Source organism: Macrotis lagotis, chromosome 3, assembly GCF_037893015.1.
Source record: "Macrotis lagotis isolate mMagLag1 chromosome 3, bilby.v1.9.chrom.fasta, whole genome shotgun sequence".
NCBI classification, from domain to species: Eukaryota; Metazoa; Chordata; class Mammalia; order Peramelemorphia; family Peramelidae; genus Macrotis; species Macrotis lagotis.
The window spans coordinates 286775426-286800597 of NC_133660.1; the positions used below are offsets into that span (position 1 = coordinate 286775426).

General features: G+C 53.5%; 1 protein-coding gene across 3 annotated transcripts in view; it reads right to left on the bottom strand.

The window, feature by feature from the left end:
- Window positions 1–4703: 4703 nt before the first annotated feature.
- The window catches only part of DAGLA (diacylglycerol lipase alpha), a 52032-nt gene continuing 31563 nt past the window's right edge, over window positions 4704–25172 (bottom strand). The window contains exons 9-20 of one of the 3 annotated variants that reach the window (XM_074231327.1): window positions 24963–25087; window positions 21124–21277; window positions 20102–20185; window positions 19190–19267; window positions 18736–18816; window positions 18500–18642; window positions 16730–16798; window positions 16366–16438; window positions 15187–15383; window positions 14750–14879; window positions 9163–9353; window positions 4704–8592 (exon numbers count right to left, since the gene is read on the bottom strand). In XM_074231327.1, coding sequence (XP_074087428.1) covers window positions 7869–8592; window positions 9163–9353; window positions 14750–14879; window positions 15187–15383; window positions 16366–16438; window positions 16730–16798; window positions 18500–18642; window positions 18736–18816; window positions 19190–19267; window positions 20102–20185; window positions 21124–21277; window positions 24963–25087 — 2049 coding nt within the window. In that variant the 3' untranslated portion in view covers window positions 4704–7868. Of the gene's footprint in view, window positions 8812–9162; window positions 9354–14749; window positions 14880–15186; window positions 15384–16365; window positions 16439–16729; window positions 16799–18499; window positions 18643–18735; window positions 18817–19189; window positions 19268–20101; window positions 20186–21123; window positions 21278–24962; window positions 25088–25172 lie in introns of all 3 variants that reach the window. The other 2 variants (XM_074231326.1, XM_074231325.1) reach the window with 2 other exon arrangements.

The window sequence follows — 25172 nt, forward strand, 5'->3', positions numbered from 1 at the left end:
GCTGGAGGCAGGAGGATCTCCCTCTCCTGGCCAGAGCATCTTCCATTTAAAGGGTAAATATCTTCTGGGTCCATCGCCATTCACGTATCACTTCTCCCTTCAGATGCCAGCTTCCTGAGGGTAGGGACCCTTGTCTGACCCGGGCTCCTGCTCATTGCTTATCGACTGGGTGACTGGCTGAACCACTTCTCTCTGATGTGGAGGTGCCGCCCCTAATGAGATCTGAGGGGGTGGCGATGGGGGTTTGATTTTGTGACCCATCTCTAACTCGTTGATCTCCATGGTGGTAGCACCACAGTCCCCTTCAAGGGAGGCATCTCCCCTTCTGACTGGTTTGCTGGGACGTTTGAGAGTAGCTTTCCTTCTGGGTCTCAGTTTCTTCGTGTGTGTGTGTGTGTGTGTGTGTGTGTGTGTGTGTGTGTGTGTGTGGAGGAATAAATGACCTGGAGGTGTCAGCGAGGTCATTCTGAGGGGCCCTGGAGTCGGAAGACCCCATCCTGGGGTGATGTCCATCCAACTCTGCAGCCATGGGGGCTCCCTGAAGGGCCTAGCAGCACCACCTGCTGTCTGGTAGGAGAACGTCTTCCCGCTTTGGGGTCCCAGATTCACAGCATCAGTTTAGAGCTGGGAGGCACTCAAGAAACCACACCCTCATTTTAGAGAAGGAAACCGGCCCGACATTTAAGTGATTGGTCTAAGTCATCCAGGTCAGAACCGGGATTCAAACCCAGGTCCTCAGGCTCCAAATCTTGCACCCACCTCGCCCTAGCTTACATTGGAAGGCGCCTTAGAAGTTATGGAGCTGGGCACTGGCCTCCCCCATGCTGTGGACGTGGAAACTGAAGCTGCCGAAGGGAAGGGGCACCTGAGCCAACAACCAGGGCTCTCTGCCTGGGATTGCCACCCTCCCCAGTTTTGTTTTAGTAGCCGGGTTCTTAGGAGGGATTGGAGAATGGTAAAACTGAAAGGGAACTTCCAGACCACTTAGTTCAACCCACTCACCATCACAGAAAGGGAAACTGAGGCTCGGGAGAGGGCCTCTCCTCTCTGGGTTTTCCTGGTTGTTTCATCACAATTCTCTTATCTGTCTCCTTGTAAGATCAGCACACTCATCCTACCTGCCAGCTCGGGTTCATTCCCAAGCTGTCCTAGGTCCTTTCCCATCACTCCTTCTCTCCCCCCATTTTTTCCCCTCTCCTGTCCTCTCCCTTCTCCTTTGGCCTCTCCTCTCCCTTCCCTCTCCTCCCTTGCCCTCTATCTTCTCTCCCCCTTCTTTCTCCCTCTCATTTTCTTTTCCCTAACCTTTTCTCTCCCTTCCTCCCTTATCTTCTCTCCCCTTCTTTCTCCCTCTTCCTTTCCCTCCGCCTGTTTTTCTCCCTCCTCTTCCCTTTTTTCTCCTCTTCCTCTTTCTCCCTCCCTCCTCTTCCCTTTTCTTTTCCCTCTCTCCCCCTCTCTCCTCTCTTTCCTCTCCCTCCTCTTTTCTCTCATCTTCTTTCTCCCTCTCAACTTTCTTCCTTCCCTTCCTTTTTTCTCTTCCTCCTTTATATTCCCTGACCCTCTGTTCTCCCTTTCTCTCCCTCCTCTCCCCTTTCCTCTCTTGCTCTTCTTTCTCCCACTCCTTCTCTCTCTTCCTCTATATTCTCCCTTCCGTGTTCTCCCTCCCTCTGCCTTTCTCCTTCTCTCCCCCTTTCTCCCTTTCCTCTCCTCCTCTCCCGTCTCCTTTCTCCTTTTCTCCCTCTCTTATCAGCTTCCATGGGTTCACCTCCCACATTCTTTCCCCCTCCCGAACACCTCCCTCCTAAGCTCCGGTCCTACATCCCCATCTTCCTACTTCACATTTGCACGTTGCAGTGCCATGAGCCTTTCCACCTCAACAGGCCCAAACCAGAGGTCATTGCCTTTGGCTTCCTGCCCGATTCCCTGACTCTGCCCAGAAGGCAGCCAGGTTGGCACCCCAAGAGCTCTCATCAAGTCTTCAAGCTCACTCATCATCACCCATCAGTGACCAAGTCTTGCCAATTCCTCCTCCTAACATATCTCAGCCCCTTCCTTCTCCCACCACAGTCACCGCAGTCCAGGCCACACATGGCTTCTCATCCAGGCCATTCCAACAGCTGACTGGTGTCCCTCTCCAGACTCTCTTCATCACTTACCGCCAAATGCATAGCCCTCAAGCACAAACTATGTCAGTTCCTGGTGCAAAAACCCGTTTTGTTTTCCTTAACCTTTAGGATACAATGCAGACTGCTCTGGAATTTCAATCCCTCGAGATCTGGTTCAAGCTTATCTTTCCAGCCTGGCCATATAGCACTTCCCCTCACAGACATTAGGACTGAACTAATTGGCCTAATTAATGTTCTCCATGCACAAAATTCATCTCCCACCTCGGCACCTTTGACTCAGGGCTCCTCCAGGCCACCAGTCCTATCAGATCTCACCTCCTTCAAGTTGCCTTTCTCGGTGCTTCTTTTTCCTCTGTCCCATCACAGTCTAGATTGTGTGTGCCTTGAGCCGTTACCTAGTTGGGAAAATGCAAGTGTATCTGGATCCCCCACCTCTAGTACAGGGGAGAGGAAATAAGCATTGAAATAATACCTTCCGGCGAGCCAGGCGTTCCGCTAAGCCTTTTTATAAAGATCCCATGTGATCCTCACAACCCTGGGAGGTGGGTGGTAGTACAACTCCCATTTACAGTTACCAACTGAGGCAGAGGTAAAGGACTTGTCCAGGATCACACAGTCAGCAAGTGTAGACTGGGTTTGAACTCAGGTCTTCCTGATTCCAGACCCAGAACTCTAGCCATTGTGCCTGGCACAGAGGGCCCCTTAATAAATGCTGCTTTATGTCCATCTAGTGGTCCATGCTTCTACTATCAGATGTAGAACTGGACCAAGTAGCGCAGCCCGCTCATTTTACACTTCGGCAAACTAAAACCCACGTAAGTTGCATGACTTGTCCAAGGTCACACAAGTGGTAATCATCAGAGGAAGTCTGACTTCTACATACCATTACATTGGAGTACGTAGCCAAACTTCAACCCGCATCTCCCGCCTCCAGAGCCCGTGTTTGTCATACTAAGGTAGGCTACATGCATAGAGACTATGTCAGTCAGGTGTCCCAGTTAGAGTATGGCCCTGCTCCAATGGACCGCGGGAAGAGGGAAGGGACATTCTCTTCTTGATTGCCTCTTGTCCAAATTGAGGTTTCTGGGGGAAGCTAGGTGACCCAGTGGATTAAGCATGGGCCCCAGAGGCCCCAAGTTCGAATTTGGCCTCAGACACTTGATACGTGCTAGCTATGTGACCTTGGCCAAGTCACTTAACTCCATTGCCTCAACCCCCCCCCCCAAACGAACCCCCAAAAGAGACTGAGATTTTCAATGAAGATCACAGAGTGCTTCACCCCCCCTGCTATTCTGAAGACTTTCTAATTCCTGATCCCTCTTACTAGTTTCTAGAGAGATGGGAAAGAATCATAGAATCTAAAGGCTGGATGGGTCTTGAGACATGGCCCTTCCTCCCTTAAGCCACCACAACATGTGACTCTATTTTAGGTCCTCAAGAGATAAGGATTGCACTCCAGGCCCAACTCTCAGGATCATAGGATTCCAAACTAAAGGGAGCCTCTAAGGTATGTTGCCCCTTTTTCTTTTTTATCCAGGACATCAACGTGTCCCCAAGTGTTCTCTTTTCCTCCGTGGCCCTCTTCGGGCTTGTTGCTTCTGTGCATCAGCTCTTCCATCTCTCCCGTCCCCCCAATCGCTATCTAAATGAAACCCCTTTGGCAGACACTGAATGTCCGTCAGAACGAGGCCCCTTTCCAACCTCCCACACTTCATCCGCCTCCAAGCATTCTACAGTCCAGCCCTACTGGTCTACCTGCCTATACTTCCCTGAACACAGTACACGCTATCCCCCATCCCCACTGGCTCTGCCCACTTCCCTCTGCCTCTCAGTACCCCTGGCTTATGTGACTTGGCTCCGATATCCAGGGGGCCTTTCTAATGTCACCTTCCAGCTACGCTATTAAGTATCACCCACTAATTATTTGCGAGTGGTCTCCCCCCTTGGAATAGAAGTTCTTTGGGGTGGGGAAGGGTTGCTTTTGCTTTCCTCTGTATTTCTAAGTGCCTAATGCAGGGCCTGTCCCATAATAACCACCAGGGTTTATAAAACACTTCAGGCTTTGCAAAGTGTTTTACAAATATATTATTTCATCATTTAAACTCTGGAGAGCAGGTGCTCTCCAGGTCTATCAGATTCTTCACGGTTCCATTAGGAAAATCCCTTGGCAAAGATATGGCAGTGGCTTGCCATTCCCTTCTCCAGCTCACTTTTCAGCTGAGGAAACTGAGGCAGACTGTGCCACCTATCATTTCACAGTTGGCACTTGAGTGAGCTTCCATGGCTTGAGCAAGGTCAAAGGGCTGGTTAAGTCTCTGGGATGGCCCTGAGGTTGTTCTGCCTGGCTCCGGGTCTAGCATTAAGACGGCAGACTAAGGGCTCAAGGAATGCTTAGTGGCCAAGAGACTTTGGGAGAGGCCAGTCTGCTGACATGAGCTCTTTGAGGTGGGGGTGACTTCGTTTTTGGTTTTGAATCCCAGCTTCCAGAACCGCCTGACACCAAATAAAAAGTTGGTGACTGATTGGCGAGCATCCCCCATCTGTCCCCAGGGCCTGCTGGGAAAAGTCACTCACACCAAGCCTGCTTCTACAGCCAGTTTATACACAGTTCTATACAATATACAGAAACCTCTATATACAGATAGATTTATAGAATAAGCTATATTAATTTGTCTCTCCTTTTTTACAGTAATATTAGTTTGGATCTTTCATACATTAGGTACAAAAAAGTTAGGTGGGAATGGCCCATCAAGGGCATGACTGTCTGGGGCAGGGGAGGTTCAGAGGCAGATGAAGGTGGGGAGGGCCTGGTTGCTTCCTTAGTGATTGCATATGGAGGTTCTGTCGGCCCCTGGAGAATGAAGCAGCTCAGGGCCACTGAGGGCAGGGATGAGGGGAAAGTGGAGGGGGAGAGGTGCCACAGGCAAGGCTTGAAGGGTAGAGATGGGATGGGGCTGCTTTTGGCTCCCTGCTGGCCCAGGAGAAAAATGTGGTGACCCCTTTATACTCAGAGGTTCTTCTCTACTACAGAGGCAGAGCCTGGGAGTCGTGGAGGGGCGAACACCTCTTGGGACCATTTGGGAGAGAACCTGCCCCTCCCCAGGGTAGAAGCGCCTTGGGAGCCTGGATCACCCAATCCGGCCCTATAACACTGTTAGAGGCCAGTTTTCAGGAAGGGTGAGGGAAAGGGAAAGTCTATTGGGGGAGACCTGGGGCTCTGGAGCACCCAGTTAGTTCTGCCTCTAGAACAAAAAGTTTGGCAGGCCGAGGCTGGGGGGGGGGTAGCGGAAAGGCAGCGCTATGGAGAGGATGCCTCAAGACAGACACCCTACCCTCAGACACAAGCTTACAGGGGAAGTAGAACATTCAAAGCCCTATGTTCCATGCTGGAGAACGACCTGTGCCCACAGTGAGTCTGATCCATTGGAGTGAAGCGGGGAGAGCAGGGGTCCGGGGGCAAGGAGGGCTACAGGTGGGGCTCGTGATGCAGATGAGCAACAAGAGTGAGGAGGGGATGATAGAGTCTGGTTCCCTGGTCTCACCCCTCTTATTGTGACAGGTAGCGGCCCAGCAAGGAACCCTAGGAAGAGCAAGGACTGGGAAAAGGGGGCAAAGGAAAGAAGGGTCCTTCCCAAGGGTGGCCTTCACTCACTGGCATTCTGAGAACATCCAGGGCAAGAGGCCAGGCATCTGGACCAGACCCAAAGAGAAGCTCCAGGGAAAGGAACTGAGGTAAAATTGGGAGGGGAGACACTGAGACAACAGAAGTCCTCTGCCCTAGCCTGGGTAGGCTGGCAAGGAGTGTCTGGGCAGCCATATCCCATGATCGTCATCCCTAGGGGGTGGGGACACTGGGGCAAGAGTGGGAAGAAAGCCAAAGGTCCAGGAAATAGGTAGGGAGATGAGGAGTGAGAGCGAGGCAAGGGTCCTGCTGTTTCCTTGGACCTCCTGGGGAGAAGCTGGCATACACTCAGGCACAACTTACCAGTTCAGCATTCTCGGATCTAGAGGGCCCTGGTAAGGGTCAGTGGAATCAAAGTTTCTGGCTCCCTCACCCTTTCCCCAGAAGCCTTCTCCCCTCTAACTCAACAAGGAAAATGCCAACTATCTTAAACATTTCAAGATACCTGGTTTACCCATGGCCTTGCCCCGGGTCTGGGGAGGGTGGTGGGAGGAGGCTCAGTCTCTGATGGGCACCTCTGTGGGTATGGCAGCATGTGGGAGGTCATAGAATCCTACCACTTGGCAGGGTCCTCAGACATCCCTTTCTAAGGCAGCCCAAACAGGCCTTCATATCCCCTTCTTCACGGGGTGGTGTGGCATGGGGATCAGCTGAGGTTTCCCTCGCTGTGAATGGGGGTATGGGGTCAGCAGTGTAGACAGATGGCAGCCTCGCAGCAGGAGGCCCCTCTCCAAGGGCCAGAGAAGGGAGGTGCATCCTAGGAGTGAGGCGGCCCAGCCACGGGCAGGGAGGAGGTAGCAAAGGGTTTCGTTTCAAATACTGGCATCCGAGGTGTCTGGACACTGGCGGGAAGGGAAGCAGACTACGACCCTCTCTCCAAAAGCCCCCCGAGCTCTGTGAATGCATGCAGATGGCAGGGAGGTAGGGAGGCTTATGAACAACCCAGCAAGCAGGGGGCATGCCTACTTCCCTCCTCTCTGAAGCAGTCCAGCTCACCATGCAGCTAGGGGTGGGGGGGTACAGGGACTGGAGAAAGGGGGCAAGGGAAGGGCCACTGCTGCAGCGGGGACCAGCTGGCAGTCATCGTGCCAGTTGGCGAGGTCTACAAGGGAGAGGTTGGCGCCCTGAATCCCCTCTACTCTGCCCCCAGGCCTAGCTGCCCCCAGGCTCTGTGAAGACTCCAGAATTGGGACTATCCCCCCCTTCAGGGGTCCCTTTCAAAGCCTTGGGGTAGGCTGCTAGGTGGGGGTCAGGGAGGTCCCAGGAGCCCAAAGGTTCCTTTCTCTGAGGAGTGCTGCAGATGGGCAGGGGTGCAGGGACAGAGGAGGGGGATGGGCCAGAAAAGTCCCCAAGGAAGCCCTGCAGGACGGTGGCTGCCTCGGGGCAGGGGACGCAGGCTAGGCCCAGCATAGCAGAAACATCTTCGGCTGAGCCCATCGGCTCCTGTAAACATACACCGGTTCTGGCCTGCTGGCCCATGGACGTGGGGGGGGGGGCAGCCCGAGGCAAGTCTCGCTGAAGTGCCAATGACTGCTCTGGGGCTTTGGGGGCCAGGGGCCCCTCCTGTATCCTTCCATCTTCCCACCACCCAGTCCCTGGGCACCGAGGGGGATGGTAGGGCCCGACCCTGGCTCCTTCTCCTCCCTCGGGGAGAGGAGGGAGAAAGCTGGGGTGGGCTGGTGGGAGTAGGGGGGTGGGGCAGGCCCTTGGGCCATGGCCCAGATAAACAGCAAATGGTGATTCCTACAAGCCCTGGCAAGACTGGGGGGCTTCCCAGACCCTTCCCAGACATGGTGTGGCTTGGGTGAACCCCAGACTGTTCATCTCCCTCCCCAGCTGGTGGCGGACCCCAGGAGCCTTCACTGACTGGGGCTGAGGTAGGGAAACGGACCCTGTGATTCCACTCTTCTTCTTGGCTGGCAGCCGCCTGGGCACCTGAGGCTTCCACTGGCCCGGGTGCTGCTTCCAGCCGTTGCCAGAGGGCAGGCAGGGGCTGGCGACCCCCAGGCCTGGATCTGTCGCATGCTTCGTGTGGTGGGTCCGAGCTCCCCCCCACCCCAGAACTAGAGGGCCGAGATCATGAGGTCCTCCTGCTTGGAGGGGCTGGCCGGGTGGCCGGCGGGAGAAGTCCGGATTTTGTCTGTGGCCAGGCACTCCTGGCTGCTCAGGCCAGTGGGGGTCAAGTCCATGAGCTCTCCCGAGGAGCTGAGGGGGAAGGAGGGCGACACTGAGATGCCCGAAGAGGGGTCTGTGGAGCCAGCAAAGAGCCGGGGGGGCTTGGGCACCAGGTTCGGCTCATACTGGGCCCTCAGCAGGATCTCCTGCTCGCTCACCGACTTGGGCAGCGCGCCATAGTCTCCGCCGCCGGGGCTCTCGGACAGCATCATGCAGTAGAGGTCCTGGAAGGAGCTGCTCTTGCTGTCCAGGTTGAAGAGGCTGTCGATGAACTCGGCGAACTCGAGGACCTGGGGACTGGGGGAATCCCCCAGCCGCCCGTTCTGCAGGGTCAGCTCCCCCCTGGCCGGGGTATGGGAAGAGCCACCCTCCTCCCCACTGGAGCGCCGCAGCGGGCTCTCCCTGCCGCTGCCACCGCCGCCGCCTCCGCCACCTCCCAGCCCGGCTTCCAGCGGCTGCGTGTCCTGCGAATGTTTGGACAGGCTGTCGGCGGCCAGCAGTTCTGTCCGCGAGCTGAGGGAAGGGTTCTCCTCGGGGATGGCCGGGTCGATGTAGAAGCAGTGGCCCTCGTCTCTCTCCATGACCGCGTGCAGGCTCGGGGAACCCCGGATGCTGCGGAAACCGGAGGAGCGGCGAGAGTCGAAGCTGTAGATGGACTCATTGTCCGACAGGCTCTCCATGGTGGCGAGGGGGGCCCGCCGGTCCTGCAACTCCACCGACAGGCGCTCCTGGGTGGTGAGCAGCAGCAGCTCCACCGGGTCCTTCCTTGCGGGGGACAAGGCCTTGGTCTCATAGAAACCCTCCAGGCTGATCTCGGACTGGGACTTGCTCCTGCCGGGTTGGGGGTGGAGCAGGGGTGGAGGGGCAGGGAGGGTCAGTTGGTAGGGGCTCCTGGGTGGCAGCAGTGGGTTCTGCCCCTCAGGAGGGAGGAGGAGACTAAAGAACAGAGGGGAGGGCTCTGGGCCTGTGGCCAGGGAGGGCCACCAGGCAAGGCCCACGTGGGCATCCCAGCAGAGGGGTCGTGTTCATTGGGTGACAGCATGATGGAGAAGGTATCCCTTGACTGACTCGATCTTGGGATGCGAAACAGAGGCGGCCAGCTCCCCATTCTCCACCCACCCACCCGTGTTCACCAGCCCAGCCCCCGGCCTCCCAACCCTCACAGGGAGTCACAGGACTTACTTGATGCTGCTGCTGCTCCTCTGGACAGCTGGTGGAGGCTCCAGGGAGTGGATCGTGGTTCCAGGGGGGGCGGAGGGCAGGGGCTGCTGCTGGAAGATGAGCTCCGGCGTCAGGTCCACTTCTGTGGGACTCACCATGACCTTGGCTGCAGAGAGCAGGGCCGTCTTGCCTTTATTGTAGTTCTCCAGCACCTGGGGTGGGGGTGGGGGGAGAAAGGCCAGGACTGCTAGTCAAGAAAGGTTCTGGATAGGCCACCGGACAGTAGAGAAGGCCAAATCCAGAGGGCCTCTAGTGTAGCCAACACAGTGCCAGACCTGGAGTCTGGGGCAGCTAGGTGGTGCTGTGATGGATACAGCACTGGGCCTGAGTTCAAATTGGACCTCAGACACTTACTAGATGGGTGATCCTGGGCAAGTCCCTTAGCCCCGTTTGCCTCAGTTTCCTCATCTGTAAAATGAACTGAAGAAGGAGCTGACAAACCACTCCAGTACCTCTGGGTACGGACTGAACAACAAGACTCGAAGGCCTAGCTTTGATCCGTCCCCGGGCATTTGCTAGCTGACTGGCCACAGGCAAGCCATTTCTCCTTTCTCAGCAGGAGTTCCCAAACCTGTAAAACAGTGGTAATAATACCTGTCCTGTTTGTGTCCCAGGTGATGAGTCAAATGGGATGAAGCGCTTTGCAGACCTTAAAGTCCAATCTCAACGTCAGTCATTCAAGTTAGTCTCCAAATATACCGCCTAAGCCCCCTACCATGAGGCCTTGGCCATTGTGGACGTGGCTGGGCTTGGGGTCAGGTCCTGTCAAGGTGGCAAAGGTTTAAGGTACAGGCTCAGGGGTAAAGAATAGCATGTGAGGAAAGCGTGGTGGCTCTGGAGTCAGAGAAGAGAGGTGTAAATTCAGCATCCACTCATTACCTGAATTGCTTCCTTGTGCCTCAGTTTCCTGCCCTAGACCTGAGGTTGGACTCGACCAGACCTTCTCAGGACACCCACCCTTCTCAGAATACTTCTAAGTGCACAGCACAGCATCACAAAAGAAGCCAAATGAACAGTTATCAAAATAGTGAAGAAGCGCTTCCCATGCGTCAAGGACAAGGGAGTTCTCCAGATTAACCCCGCCCCCCAGACCAGAGATTCTATTGGAGGTTTTATGAGCAGCCTAGCTGAGTGACTAAAGCCCAGGCTTTTTTTTAAAACATTTTCGAAAACTATTTTGAGAACTCTATTTCAAAAGAATTGGTTTCCTTTAGAATCCATTATTTTGAGAAGGGCTCCATACGCTTCAGCCCACAGGGCCCATGTCTTCAGAAAGATTAAGGACCACAAGTATATTCAGCACCTTGTTGGGCCTCCAGAACAACACATTTTTTCAGTCACTGACAACTCCCTAACATGACCCAGGTTCTAAAGGGGCTATGATAGGCAACAACTGCAGATACCTTTATTCTAAACCAACAACAATGGACTCTTGAAGGAGCACCATCTGCTGATGTGGCGGGTAGTTTTCATCATGAGCTTCAAGAAGAAAAGACGAGCTAGTTTTTTTAAAGTCATTCCAAACAGGATTCAGAGGCGGTCCCACCGCTCCTTGGACAAGTCACTTCCCTTCCCTGGGTCTCCTCATGACAGCATTTCGCTCCGATCACTAAGGGCCCTACTGGTCAGAGCTATGAGCATCAATTTTCATGTCAAGGGCAAGAAGCTGGACAAAGCCTACGGACCTTCAAATAGATTTTAAAGAGAAATTCAAGTGGGGGTGAAACTAGGATCCCACGAGGTCACTGCCAGGGGTGGTAGGGAACAAATCAGAACTTTGTGATAAAGCTCATGGAGGGGGTGGTGAGGGGGACCTGGCCGAGGGGATGATGGCAAGCCATTGAGAGCTTTCCACTTTGGCAATCCTCTTGCTAACATTTCCCCTCTGGGCCTTCCCACATACCTGAAATGTACTTCCCCTCCATTTTGGGGAACCCCTAGTGGCTTAGTCCTCCCTACTACTCTTAGTTGCTATTTATTGCTTGCCCCGAAATGAAATGTATTTTATATTGATTTATTGGGGTACATGTTGCATCTGTTAGTGAAACATAAGCATCTCAAAGATAAGGGCTTTTTTTTGTCTTTGTATGTCCTGTGCCTACTTTAGTCCCCATCAATCAGTTAGTTACCAACTAATTATGAAGCACCTTTTTACTATGTACCAGGCCCCACCCTAGATGCTGGGGATACCAAGACAAAAAGGCAATAGTCCTTGCCCTCAAGGAGGGCATCTACATCTGCAAGCCTTTCTTCTCTTGCCTTTTCCTTCCCTCACTCTCTTTTTCTCACCTGCCACAGGGAATTGTCAAATGCAGAACTACCCCCTGCCAATGAAACTTAGAGCCTCCCAATCTCCTGGGGCCCTTGTCCAAGTTCAGAGGGAGCCATTGGAGGGAGTGGATTCAGGCAGTTGGAGAACCAGGGCAAGGGCATGGGGAAAGGGTGGTGGAAGAAGCCCTCCAGGGTAAGGAGTCATGAGGACAAAGGTAGGTCAAGGCCAAGAGGTGAGGAAGGTCTTGCCAAGTCAAACACAGGAGTCTCTGCTCTATCCTGGAGGCAACAAGGAGTTAACAAGGAAATGACACAGTCACAGCTGAGCTGAAGAAGCACCAATGTAGCAGGGGAGAGAAGGGAGAAGAGAAGAAGGAGATTTGAGGTGAGGAAATCAATTAGAAGGATGAGGGTCTGAAGTCTGGCGGAGAATGAGTGGAGAGAAGGGAAGAAACAAATGGGAGAGATGCTGAATTGGCAGAAACAAAAGGAATTGAGAAGGGAGAAGTGAGGAATCTAGACTGCAAGGCTGGTGGCCCAGATGAAACTAGGGGAGTCCGGAAGAGAGGCGACGGGGTGGGCAGTAGGCTGCTGGCATGTGATGCGAAGGCAGCAGCTGTCAGTGCAAAGTGTTCCCAGGTCCTCCCGAGGTAAAAGGAGACTGGAGGCTTGGCATGTGAGAGTGTGTGCTTCTGGGACAAGACTGCCCAGGGAATTTCTTCCAAGAAGGTAATGGCAATGGTGAGGATAATGGTAACAACAATGATGAGGAAGAGGATGATGATGACGATAACAATAATAATTTTGATGAAAATGATAATGACAGTAATGATTACAATGATAACAATGAAGAGATAACAAAAACAATGATTATGGGGAAAATGACAATGAGGATGATTACAAAAACAATCATGATGACAGTAATGATGATGATGACAATGATGATGATGATGATGACAATGATGAGGAGGAGGACAATGATAATGGTGATGAAAATGGCAATGATAACAAAGATGATGAGGATGGCGATGATGAGGATGGTGATGAGGAGGATGGTGATAATTAACCAGTAACAACTCACACTTATGCAGCACCTTAAGGTTGACAAAGTGCTTTATGTGTACCGTCTTCTTTGATTCTCCCAACTACCCCTGGAGTTGGATGTTATTGCTGTTGAGTCTCATTCGTATCCACCTCTTTGGGACCCCCATTTGGGGTCTTCTTGGCAGAGATACTGGAGCGGTTGGCCATTTCCTTCTCCAGCTTATTTTACAGATGAGGAAACCGAAGCAAACAGGGTTAAGTGACTTGCCCAGAGTCACCCAGGTAGTAAGTGTCTGAGCCCAGATCTGAACTCAAGGAGATGAGTCTTTCTGACTCTAGGCTCAGTACTCTTTCCAGTGTGTTATCTTCCTCCTTATGCAGATGAAAACACAGAGACTCAGAAGTTCAGGGATTTGCCTAAGGTTACATAGGGAGTAGGTGGCAGTCTTTCCCACTGTCCTACACTGCCACCAAGAAGTACTCATCACTCTCCCACACTGGTCTTCAAGGCAGGTCCCTAGGGAGGAGCTTGGGGACTCTTTCCCTGTGTAGCCATCTGCAGGCTCCCTGAGGCAACCCTTGCCACTCCCTTCAAATCAGTCAACTAAGGACTCCCCATTCTGGAGGGCTGATCTTCCCACTTCTCTCCTTTGCCCCATAATCTCCTGCCCAGAGGACGCCCGGGGGAACAGAAGGAGAGAGAAGAATGACAAGTCCTCTCAGCTGCTGCTTGTTGGCAGCCCTTGTCTGAAGGCTGGGGGGGGGGTGTTGATATAACTAAGCATTAAGTTTGGGAATAAGGCCCTTTAGACCCAGCGAGATCCAGGGCCTTGTTCACAGTCATGGGGGAGGAAACCAGGGCTGGGCCACAAGCCTTCTCTCTAAGGAAGGAGTGGTGGTGGGGTGGGGGAGGTGGCTGGGCCCTTGGGCTCTTCACTGGATTCTCTTCTTGGTTGTCCAGGCCTCGGCTTCTGCCCCTATATAATGAACCCAGTCGTCTCTGACCCTTCTGAAGCCTTGGAAGGAAGCACATACATGCAGGTGCTCGGAATCCCTTGGGTCAAACAGCTCAGAGATTCGCCAGCATTTGCAGGATATAAGGGAATTAACATAATTAAGAACAGCTCCCTCATAGACCCGTGGCCAAAGTCACCTTTCAAAAAGAAGAAATGCCAACTATCAACAATCAAGTGAAAGAATGCACCAAATCATCATCAACCAAAATTACAACGGTTGTAAGGTTCCACCTTGGGTTCAGATGGACAAAGTGACAAAAGAGAGAAATGGAAATTGGGGGAAGGGGCCCTGGTGCACTAGGGTGGGAGCTGTGAGCTTCCCATTTTAGGTCTGCCATTCCAGAGCTATTGGAAGCCAGATAAGAAGAGTTACCAAACTGCACATGTCTTTGGATTCTGGGATACCACTATAACCACATGCCCCAAGGAGGCTGAGAACTGAAGGCAAAGTCCCTTGAGCATACAGGGACCCTTTTTGTGGTAGCAAAGAGATGGGAGCAAAGAAGGCAGCCTTAGGATCAAGGGACATGATGCTCCCTATGGATTGGGGGATGAGATGGACACCAGGAAAGACTGGCCCATATTAATAGGGTGAGGGTTAGGGTTAGACCTTCCATTAAGAAGGGCCTGTCAGTTATTGTGCTGTGCGAAATGCCAAATAAGATGGATTCAAAGGGAAGACTCATGGGACCCATGCAGAACAAAGTATGCAAAGCCAGGAGGGGAGATCAATGGGTCCACACAGGACTTTGAATTAGACTATAGAGGTCTTGGGGGAGGAAGGAGGAGTGGCAAGTGAAGGGGCGGGGTAGTAGGTCAAAGAGAGGAGGAGGGGAGAAGGAAAAGGAAAGGAGGAGAAAAGGGGAGGGGAAGAAGGGGAGGGAGAGGGTGGGAAAAGGGAGGAGGAGAAGGGTCAGACCTGGCCTACTCCTTAATTTGTTTTGCTTCACTTACACTTCAAGGAAGGATTCTTTTGGGGAACAGGAGGAGTCATTAAGAAGGGGTAACAAGGTGGAAAAGGAGAGAGAAAGAAAGAAAACATCTATCAACTATTTTTTGTATAACATAAAAAGAAACTCTTCAGTCTTGGCTCCCAGGACCCTTGCACTTGGAAGCGGAGGCCCAGAGAGGAAGGATGCTCTGGGCAGGGAGGGCTCCATGGCAGAGCCTTCTGACCCCAGTCTCTCCCCTAGGGTAGGGGGCCAGGTTCCCCTTACCTTGTTCAACCCCTCCATGACCACATAAGGCAGGTGCTCGTGGAGCATGGCTGGAGAGATGATCACTTCATTGAATGCCTTGTTGTCCCCCCAAATAGCAAAATAGGTGGGCTCCTCCTGCTCACAACAGCTGGGACAGACACACAGACATTGACAGGGAAAAGGAAGACATGGAGATCAGAGACATGATCTGACTCTGACCCCACCCCCTCCCCTCCCCATGTTCTGTTCCCACAGGGGCCCCGAAGATCAGAGCTTTCCTAGGCTGAGCAGGGCCTCTGTGCCCCCACATTCAGCTGGGATCATGCCGAGGTTCCCCCAAGCCTGGGCAGGGGCAGCCAGACCTGGCAGAAAGACTTGGAGCTGAGAGGTTCCAGCCTCAGGGGCCAGTGTCCTGGCTGCCCTTCTTCGGTCACGTGGTACCCAATGGTACCTACCAGCAATGCTCGGCGGGATGGTTGTGTACCACGTGGATGATGCGGCCTGGGGGATACAGGGGGGTGCTGGCTGACAGGGCAATGGTCAGGTCGCTGGGGTGGGTCCAGAGGCGGTTGCTGGCCATGGTGGTCACTTCAGCTTCCTCTGGCAGCTCTGACTTGGGGATACACTTGGTTGCCCCAATAATGATACGCCACTGGGGTTGAAAAGAGGGCAGAGAAAAACAGGAAACTGAACAGCGACCCCAAGAGAGGCCCAAAGGAAGAGGTCACTTTAAAGAGGAATCAAGACAGGACTGGGTTTCTGGAAAGGGGGGGGCCCTGGCACAGTGAGCTACCACCATGGCCTCTGGCCATGCCATGCCAGCTTCCAGCTCCACATCAGAGGCTCCAACAGTTGAGAACTGGCTGCGGCCTCTACCAGGGCTACCCCCCGCAAGAATGCCAGCTCTCCCAAGGCAGACTGGATCCCCAAGAGATCTCCATAAGAGATACTCAATAAATAGGTGTCCACTGACTGACCAGCATCCCTGGCTGTACTGCTCAGTTTTGAGCCACACGGAGAAAGCAGAGGCTGAAGTGACTAGAGGAAGGCTGGCAACAATTCACCTTTCTGTCCCGTACTCTATAATGTCTGTGGCTTAATTGTACAGACAGCAACCCCACTGTGGATGAAAAGGCTGAGGCTTGGAGGGGGCTAGCTCACTCACCCCAGGCTGAGTGCTCAAGAGTCTGAGGTAGTATTAAAACCCAGGTCCCTTACTCTAAGAGTGCTTGGAGAGTGAGCCTCCCACCTCCAGGCAGCCTTGAGCCTCACTTAGTCTCAGCCCCAGCCCAGACCTGGGGCTAAAGAGAAGTCTGGATTCCCCAGCCATGGCCGACAGTGACTTCACACTCATTTCTCTGGCACCCAGATCATCTCTTCTTTAGACTAAATGTCCCTAGTTTATCCAATTGACCCTCTTGGGATGTGGACTCCCTCCTACCCATCCTGTGTCTCAGCCTTCTTCTCCATAAAATGGGGCCATAAGCTCTATTTCCTTCACAAAGTAGATGTGACAGATGAGTGGCATCCTCCTTGCCCCTTGACAGAACCCTTAGAAAGACCCAGTCCTGGCCCAACTCTGGTGTAGACATGGCCTCCCCCAGCCATGCAGGGACCAAGGGGCACCTGCTCACTTTGGGCTTGGTGCTCCGCTGCAGGACATCTAGAAGCTGCCTTCGGAACCCTTCGAGCTGCGAGAGGCCGATCCTTTGGGGAGAAAACAAAGACTGTGCTCAGTCCTTGGGTGGCAGACAGGATGGCCGAGGGGGGGCAGAGAGGGAGGGTACCCAAAGGGGCTGGCTGAGGCTGTCCGATAGGGCAAGATGAGGCAGTGGCACCTAGGAGGCCTGAGCCTGCAGTGGTACCGGGGAGAATCTCCGAGGGCCCAGGGGAAAGGAAATGGCAGGGAGGAGACCCTAGACCCTGGAAAGAGGTGGGAGATCCCTGGAGATGGGAATGGAGGCAGGGAGAAGGGTCTGGGAGGGAAGGCAGACTTGCCTAGGGACCAGGTCTTTGCCAAGCACCACTGCCGTCACAAACTCCTTGGAGTACTCCATGGCATCCTCACTGCGAAGGAAGCCCCCACCAGGAGTCAAGGGTGAGGCGTCCCTGCTGAGTCCCTGCTGAGCCGCCCCCAGTCCCCCAGGCCCACTTCATCCATCCTCCCTGCAGTTCCCAGCCAGCCCAGATTCTTCCCCTGAGTCTGGCACTCTTGTGCCCAGACCTCCCCCAGGAGGCAAGGACTGCTCTTGAGCCTCACATGCGCTTTACCTCTAATGTCCATAGAAAATGGGCCATTTTTTTCCTCCTAGACTTTTTTTTAGATTTTTGCAAGGCAATGGGGTTAAGTGGCTTGCCCAAGGCCACAAGGCTAGGTCATTATTAAGTGTCTGAGGCTGGATTTGAACTCAGGTCCTCCTGACTCCAGGGCTGGTGCTCTATCCACTGTGCCACCTAGCCACCCCCTCTCCTAGACTTTTGATTGGGCATGTGGGGAACTTCCGGTGTGGAGACTCCTTTGCTCAATATGATGGGCTATTCACCCATAACCTAGAGTTTCATTGCATTGTCTGGAACATTGGGTCCCACAGCATGTGTGTCAGAGGTGGGCTTGAACCCGAGACTGGTCTTGTCCCCACTAAGTTATGCTGCCTTTGCCTCTCTGGATCATGGCAAGAGGCAATAAACTCAGGAAGGCCTGACTTCAAATTTTGACTCAGGTACTGACAAGCTGGGTGATCCTGGGCAAGTCACTTTACCCTGCTTGTCTCAGTTTCCTCATCTGTCAAATGAGCAGAAGGAAATGGTGAACCTCTCCAGTATCTCTGCCAAAAAACCCCCCAACAAGGTCATAGAGAGTCAAAGTGACTGACACAACTGAACAACAAAAAGCTGTGTGTCTGTATGTGCAGTGTATGTGCACACACTCAGATACACACAGACACACACTCATACACAGACACTCACACACAGACATACACATACACACACACACACACACACACACACACACACACACACCCATACTTGAACATAAGCTTCATGATAATGGGAGCCATGTCTTATCTAAACTCTCTCATTCAGGCCTGGGCCAATGGTTTGAATATGAAGCTGTCTAATACTGATAATGATGATGATAATTAGTAATTAATAATAATAATGGATTAAGGGTGGCTAGGTGGCACAGTGGATAGAGCACCGGCCCGGGAGTCAGGAGGACCTGGGTTCAAATCCGGTCTCAGACACTTAATAATGGCTTAGCTGTGTGGCCTTGGGCAAGTCACTGAACCCTGTTTGCCTTGCAAAAACCTAAATAATAATAATAATAATAATAATGATGATGATACTGGATTAAATTAAGATAGCACCAATTTCATCCAAACCTCACAATAGCATCATCTCCATCTGATAGATGAGGAAACTGAGGCAGGCAGCAGTGCAGGGGCCTTTCCTGCCTCCAGGCCCAGCTTCTCACAGCTGTCTAACTCCCTACTGAATGACATTGGCTAGAGGGACAGAGGTCTACTCAGAGCTCGTCGGAGGTCACTGCTCTTCTCTCTGGCCCTGCTCCCCACCTTCCACCTCTCTTGGGGATGGGGTGGCAGCAGATTTCTGCATAGCCCCATCCCTAGGCCAGCCATGGTCTCCCCAGGCCTAGGCCCCTCTGTGGGTTTTCTAAGCATCACCATGCCTCCAGCCTCCCTTTGCCCGGCCCAGCCCTCCTCACCAGGCTTTGAGATCCCCGAGGCCATCTATCTCCTTCCCTACCTCAGCAAGCCCCCTGGGGGGGAGTAGGCGAAACACTTGAGTGTTGGGTATTGAGGGCGCAGGAGGAAGGAGAGGATGGCGGCGGTGCCCGCACCCAGAGAGTGGCCCACCACGATCAGCCCGTAGTGTTTGGTTCCTCTGCCCTGGGAGAGAGAGTTGAGTTCAAACATCCAAGGCCCCTCCTTTACTCAGCCGGCTCCCTCCCTTGTGGGGCAGGAGGGCTGGAATGGACTCACCAGATCCCGTCCAAAGGCTTGGGAGAGAACCATCTCTTGCTCCAGCTTCTTCTTGATATACTCAGCAGAAAGGACCATCCCCTAAGAAGGGAGAGCCATGGAGAAAGGAGCCCCTGATCTGCTACCTTATTCCTCTTCGAGTCTCAGAGAAGAGTGACAGCCCCCACCCACTCAGGGGTGGCAGGATGGCCAGGGACCTGGGCAAAGGACACTGGTGGAAAGAGGTGGACAATGCCCTAACCCTGAGGTCAAAGGTGGGTAATATGACCCAACCTCATCTGCTTATAGTGACAATGAGTTTCCAAGGAGGGAGTCCGAGGAAAGGGCCCTGAAGCAGCCCCCATCCCTCAATGGGATCCCCCAGCAAAGCTCCCGAGGCAGGAGGCTGAGAGTGGCCGGGAGAGGCAGGGCAGGGGCGAAGGCACTGGACTGGGGCGGGGAGGGAGGGGGTTACCTTGTGTCCCAGCCAGGTCCCGTGGTGACCCTCCACCGGGAGGCGCTCTGCATCACCGGTCAGATCTGTCAGGGCATCCTTGGAGGAGAGTCCAGACAGGTCAAAGAGATCAAAGGAGAGCCTGGGGAAGGGGGAAGGGGCAAGGGGCCTGGGGACGATGAAGGCAAGGAGGGGCTGGCAGGGAAGAGACTTTGGGAAGACAGGGCCATTGTCCAATGAGGTCTTCCCTCCCTTCCTCTGAGAGACATGCAGGTGCCACCCTCAGCATGGAGCCATTCTGGACTCCACCTTAGTCCAAGTGGCCTGCTCTCTGTTTAGTAGTCCTATTCACTTCTGCCCTCTATGCTGACCCATGTCTACACAGTCCTCACTCACTTCCTTCACTTGTCTACAATGATCCATGTCTACACAGTCCTCATTCACATCCATAACTTGCTGTCTACAATGATCCATGTCTACACAGTCCTCATTCACATCCATAACTTGCTGTCTACAATGATCCACGTCTACACAGTCCTCATTCACTTCTGCCCTCTATGCTGACCCATGTCTACGCAGTCCTCACTCACTTCCTTCACTTGTTGTCTACAATGATCCATGTCTACACAGTCCTCATTCACTTCTGCCCTCTATGCTGATCCACATTCACACAGTCCTCATTCACTTCCTTCACCTTCTGTTTACACTGATGTACGTCTACACAGTCCTCATTCACATCCATAACTTGCCGTCTACAATGATCCACGTCTACACAGTCCTCGTTCACTTCTGCCCTCTACACTGATCCATGACTACAATCCTCATTCACCTTCTTCATTTGCTGTCTACACAGTTCTCATTCACTTCCTTCAATGGACCAGGAGCTTCACTGGTCGAGTGGCTGAAGGGAAGAGGACAAAGGGGGCCAGGTACCTTAGGGGACAGGGTTCCTCGGATACTGATCACCACTTTTTTCTTGTCGTGGTCCACAGCCACATAGAAGGGTGTCTCGTAGACCTGGGAAGGGGGGAAGGCCGAGGAGCTGGTCAGGACCGGGTGGTCGGGGTCCCTTGCTCAGCAGAGGCCGGTGCCCTAGGTCAGCTGGGTTCCCCAGCCACTCTTGGCATCTGGCCCATCCCGCTGGGCTGAGCCCTTCCCCAAAGTGAGGAAAGCCAGGCTCCTGCCGGCGATCCCCTCCTCCCAGGCTTGTACTTGAGCTGGAGCCCCTCCCCAGAAGGCGCCCCCCCCCCCTTGCTCCTCAAGGCCCGGAGGGCTCCAGGAAGCCCTGCCCCACTTGAGCAGCCTCCTCTCCTCTCCCTGTCTCCAAATTCCTTCAGGTCTGTCCCACACACTTTCCCACTGTGTTATCTCCTCTCATTCTGGGGGGTCTTCCAGCAGCCTGGGAGTGGGGCCCCTGGCTCTTCCTCCTCCTGAACCCCTCAGTGTCTACTGCAATGCTCAGAAACTGACTCAAGAAAGAGAGCAGGGTGGGGGAGAGCGGGCAGGGGATGATTTTAGGCCACACGGCTGGAGAAGGGAAGTCACAGTGAAGAAGGTGTCCCCAAGGCGAGGGGCTCAAGCTGCGGGAGGAGAGGGCTAAGGGGCGAGGGCCGGGGACGTCACTTGTCCAGGGCTCTCACACCATCACCTTCCTAGTTCTGACCCTGGTCACCCGGGCACTGCCAGGCTCAGGGGGTGGGGAGGGGAGCCGAACACCTCCACCACGTGCTCTTCGGGCTCAGTCTGACCTCTTGGCTGTTGGGCTGTTGGGCCAGAATGGAGGGTGTAGGGAGGAATCCTACTTCTTCCCTGGAGCTAGGATAAAGCAGGGGGGTCATTGGCTATTGGCAGGGGCCAGAGGGGCCATCCTGCATCCTGCCCCTCATCGCGGAACCCCAACTCCGCGAAGCTAGCCCTGTGACCCCGTCCTCTGCCCCCACCCCCAGCCCTCTCACCGCATCGTGGCAGGAGGTGTAGACAATGTCCACCGAGCTCATGTTCTCATCCAAGAAGTGGCGGCGGATGGCGATGGCATTACAGCCACAACAGTTGTCCTCTTCGATGGTGACTCCGGGGGCAAAGCGGGGGCGAGAGGGGCAGAGGCAGCACCTGGGAGGGGAGACCGTGGAGGTGGAGGAGAAAGAGAAGAGGCCTGGTCAACCAGGAGTGCGGCTCTACCAGACACCAGCAGAGGGAGCCAGCAGCCAACTCTAGGGCCCCAGACCCTGGCCTCTCTGCTTTCTTGGGCCCTTGGAGAGATGACCTGGATTCCAGGCCTCGCAGGGGCCCAGTACGCTTCCTCAGGGTGGGGGCCGCTCTAGGAGGCTCACTGCCTGCGATGGCATGGCTTCCACTTGGACCATGCCAAGGGGCATGGATGGTTGCATGGTAGATTGGGTGAGGGTTGGCAAAACCAGGAGGAACTCTTGGCTGAAGCAAGTGCTGTGGAAACGTGAGCCCCACCGTGCTCGTCTAAGAGCAAGCGGGGAGGGCCTAGGCGGCTGCGAGAGTAGACTCTGGGGTTCTAATTCCCGGGGGGGGTGACCCTGTCCGGCAAAGGAACAGGAGGCAAGTAGTCTCCTCCTCCACCTCTGCCCCCATCGTGGAGAGCCCATGAGGCCAGGGGGATGAGAGACATAGGAACCAATCTAATTCTCCTGCCTTCCTGAATTGCTCCATGATTCCCTTGGGGAATGGCCTTCCCCCTAAGGAGCCCACCCCGGGCCTCTCCTATTGCAGAATTTCAAGCTGGAAGGACTCTTAGAACTCATCAACGACCAGAGGCAGCAGAGGACAAGGGCAGAGTCAAGCCCTCCATTCAGCTGCCTCCACGGACACTTGCCAGTGTTATGACTCCAGGTGAGACATTTAACCTCAATTTCTTCGTTTGTAAAATTTCATAAGCTTATTTTGAAAGTCAAATAACAAGAAAATTGTTTTGGAAACTTTACAGAAATATTCTTGTCACGATTATTATTAGAGATAAGGACACCAGCTTCCCTACTAAAGATATGTCTTAAAGATAAAGAAATGAATATCATCTTCCTTGCAAAGCTGTTGGGAGAAAAAGTTTATGTGGACGACAGGCTTCTGAACCATTGGTGACTAATGGTGATGAGAGAAGGCTGTTGGGAAAGGAAGTGGGGGGGCCTGAGGGGCACAAGGAGTTGTCTATTTGGGCCATTAACTATTTGCTTCTTACAGAGGACGATTCTCTGGCGGGGCAGGGAGTCATGGGCAAATTATAGTCATAAAAAAAGAAAAAATGAATCAGACATCTACAAATATTTAGGAAGATGGCAGAGTGGTTGGTGGGGGGAGGCTGGGCACAGCCCTCTCCTAACTCATGCTGAAGGATCTGGAGGTAAAGCACCGATCAAATCACAAGATTGAGGTCATGACTTCAACTCCAAATTAATCAAATCTGCCCAATCACATCATTGTGAAGAAAGGGCGGCAGTGCTCAGGGATTGACTAGTTTTGCTTATACTTGAATTAGTTTCAACAAAAAAATAACCAAGACTTTATAAAGTCATAAAGAACTCTTTCGAGATGACTGAGGAAGTTAACTGGTCAAAACTGCATGCCAACTGAGGTTTTCTTGGTTCCAATTCTGGGCTCTTGCTTCTGCCATATTGCATTTGTTTATTTGTATGCCATGTACATGGCCAGCCCACTCATACTCAAGGTGGACAGCAGCTGATCGAAACCTTTCATTTTAGGTCCCCCGGGAAGGAGCAGGTCCGGGTTTGGACAAACTCTGAAGAGTCTGCCTGAGGTCCTGGTGGGGCTCAGACCCCTTTCCAGTCAGGAGCCAGGTTCTGCCTTGGAACTCGGAGAAGGGACAGTCATGAGCACCTATGGCGCCTCTCCAGAAAGGTGATTGCTTTGGGGGACCAGGGTGGAAGGATGGAGAGGCCCTAGCTCAGGGTCACATCCTTCCACTTGAGGGAGGATAGGAAACTTGGGAAGAAAGGCACTGTCTAAGGGGAGTGGCTGGGCCTCCTGGAGCTTCCAGGGTCTGGCCAAGGAACTGAAGGAAAGCAGCCCTTTGGGTTTGAGATTCATTCCAGCACCCCTGGGTCTTCAGCCTAATGCCCCAGGTCTGTGCTTGAGTCACCAAGCTTTCAGTTAGTAGTAGGATTAAGGAATGTCCGAACCATGGGGACCTTGTTTGCTTGCAAATGAAGGAAAAGTTCTGCCAGCCTCCCTGGGCACTGGTCTGAGCACCATGGGCCCACCCTGAGCCACTGCCAGCTAGGCTGGCATCACTCAAGGTAGCACAAATGCCCTGCTAGCTCACTTCCTGTGTGATAAGGGTCTAAAAACTCCCAAAATAGCATGGCAAGCAACAATCAGTGGGCAAAGGAGAAGGAGCAGGGCTGTGGGCTGCCCTCTGATGCAGGGACCCAGCTGGGCAGCCTGTGATGGTGTGGTTGGGCACCACTGGCCTCCCTCTCCCTCCTCTAGGTGCATCAGACCCCTCTGGGTGCAGCCCTTCCATATTCTAAGCCCCCCAACATCCTCTGCTCTGGGGTCTAAGGTCCTGCCAACTCCTTTCCTGACTCAACATTCTATGGGGATGGACTCCAAGTGGAGCTGAGAGAAAGCAGCTGTCGGGGGGACAGATCTGCCCTTTGGTCAAGGCTGGGTGAGACATAAGGCTGACTGACTGGTGCCTGGCAATGGAATGTAGCTTTGGGCATCGCAGCTCTGGACGGTAATGACCTTCACCACCATCACTCAATGCTAAGCAGGGAGGGCCCAGGGAGCTGTCCCAGTTCAGCGCCTTGGCTGCCATGGGAACGAGTGATACACTTGTGTAGGAGGGCTGGCTGTCCTGGTCCACTTAGGAGGGTCTGCCTTTGGAGGGGAAGGGGGAGCAGGTTTGCTAACAAGGGATGGGATGATGACAGGAGTAGGTCAAGGATGCAGGCATCCGCAGAGCCAACGGGAGCCTCTGTTTTACCAGCCCAATTACAATGCTCCGAAGTGGGTCAGATGAGGGATAGAGAGCTTAATAGGAAGTCTGTCTCAGGGCTGGGGAAGATGTCTGGGCTCAGGGTGCTTCTGCAAAAACTGGTTTTCACTTGTGGTTTCATTGTTTGTTTGCTTGGTTTAGAAAGGGAGACCACAGGATGGAAGACTGTGGAAAAGGGAGAAATAGAGCAAAGACATTAGCTCTCAGAAAGGAACAAAGAAAAGAGGAAAGAAGGAAGGAAGGAAGGAAGGGAGGGAGGGAGGGAGGGAAGGAAGGAAGGAAGGAAGGAAGGAAGGAAGGAAGGAAGGAAGGAAGGAAGGAGAGGAGGGAGGAAGGAAGGAAGGAGAGGAGGGAGGGAGGAAGGGGAGGGAAGGGAAGGAGGAAAGAAGGGAGAGAGAAAAAGGAAGAGAGGAAGGAAAGAAGGAAAGGAGGGAAGAAGAGAGAAAAGGTAGGGAGAGAGGGAGAAAGGAAGGAAAGAAGGGAGTGAGAGGAAGGGAGGAAGGGAAGTTAAGAGGTAGAGAGGAAGAGAAGAAGGAAGGGAGGAAAAAAGAAAGGAAGAGAGAGGAAGGAAAGAAGGAAGAGGATGAGGTAGGAAGAGAAGGGAGGAAGGAAAGAAGAGAAGGAGGGAGAGAAAAAGATAGGGAGGGAAGAAGAGAAGAAGGGAGGGAGGAAAAAAGGTAGAAGGAAGGAAAGAGGAAGGGAGGGAAGGAGAGAGAAAGAGAAAGGAAGAGGGGGAGGGAGAGAAAGAGGGGAGAGGGAGGAAGGAAAGAAGGGAGGGAGGAAAAAGCCAAGGGGGTGCTCCCACACACTTACGAGCAGGATCTGGCCAGCTGGCAGAGACCACAGGCGGGCTTCCGCATCAGGTACATAGGCCAACCATAGGCAGCCAGGGCAAACAGCATGTAATAACAGACCTCTTTGTAGCGAAGCATCTCTTGCTGAAGGAGAAGAGAGAGACAGCGGTGTCAGGGCCGAGCCTGCGCGCTTTGGGGGCGGGGGGACACCCAGCAGCAGAGGGCCCCG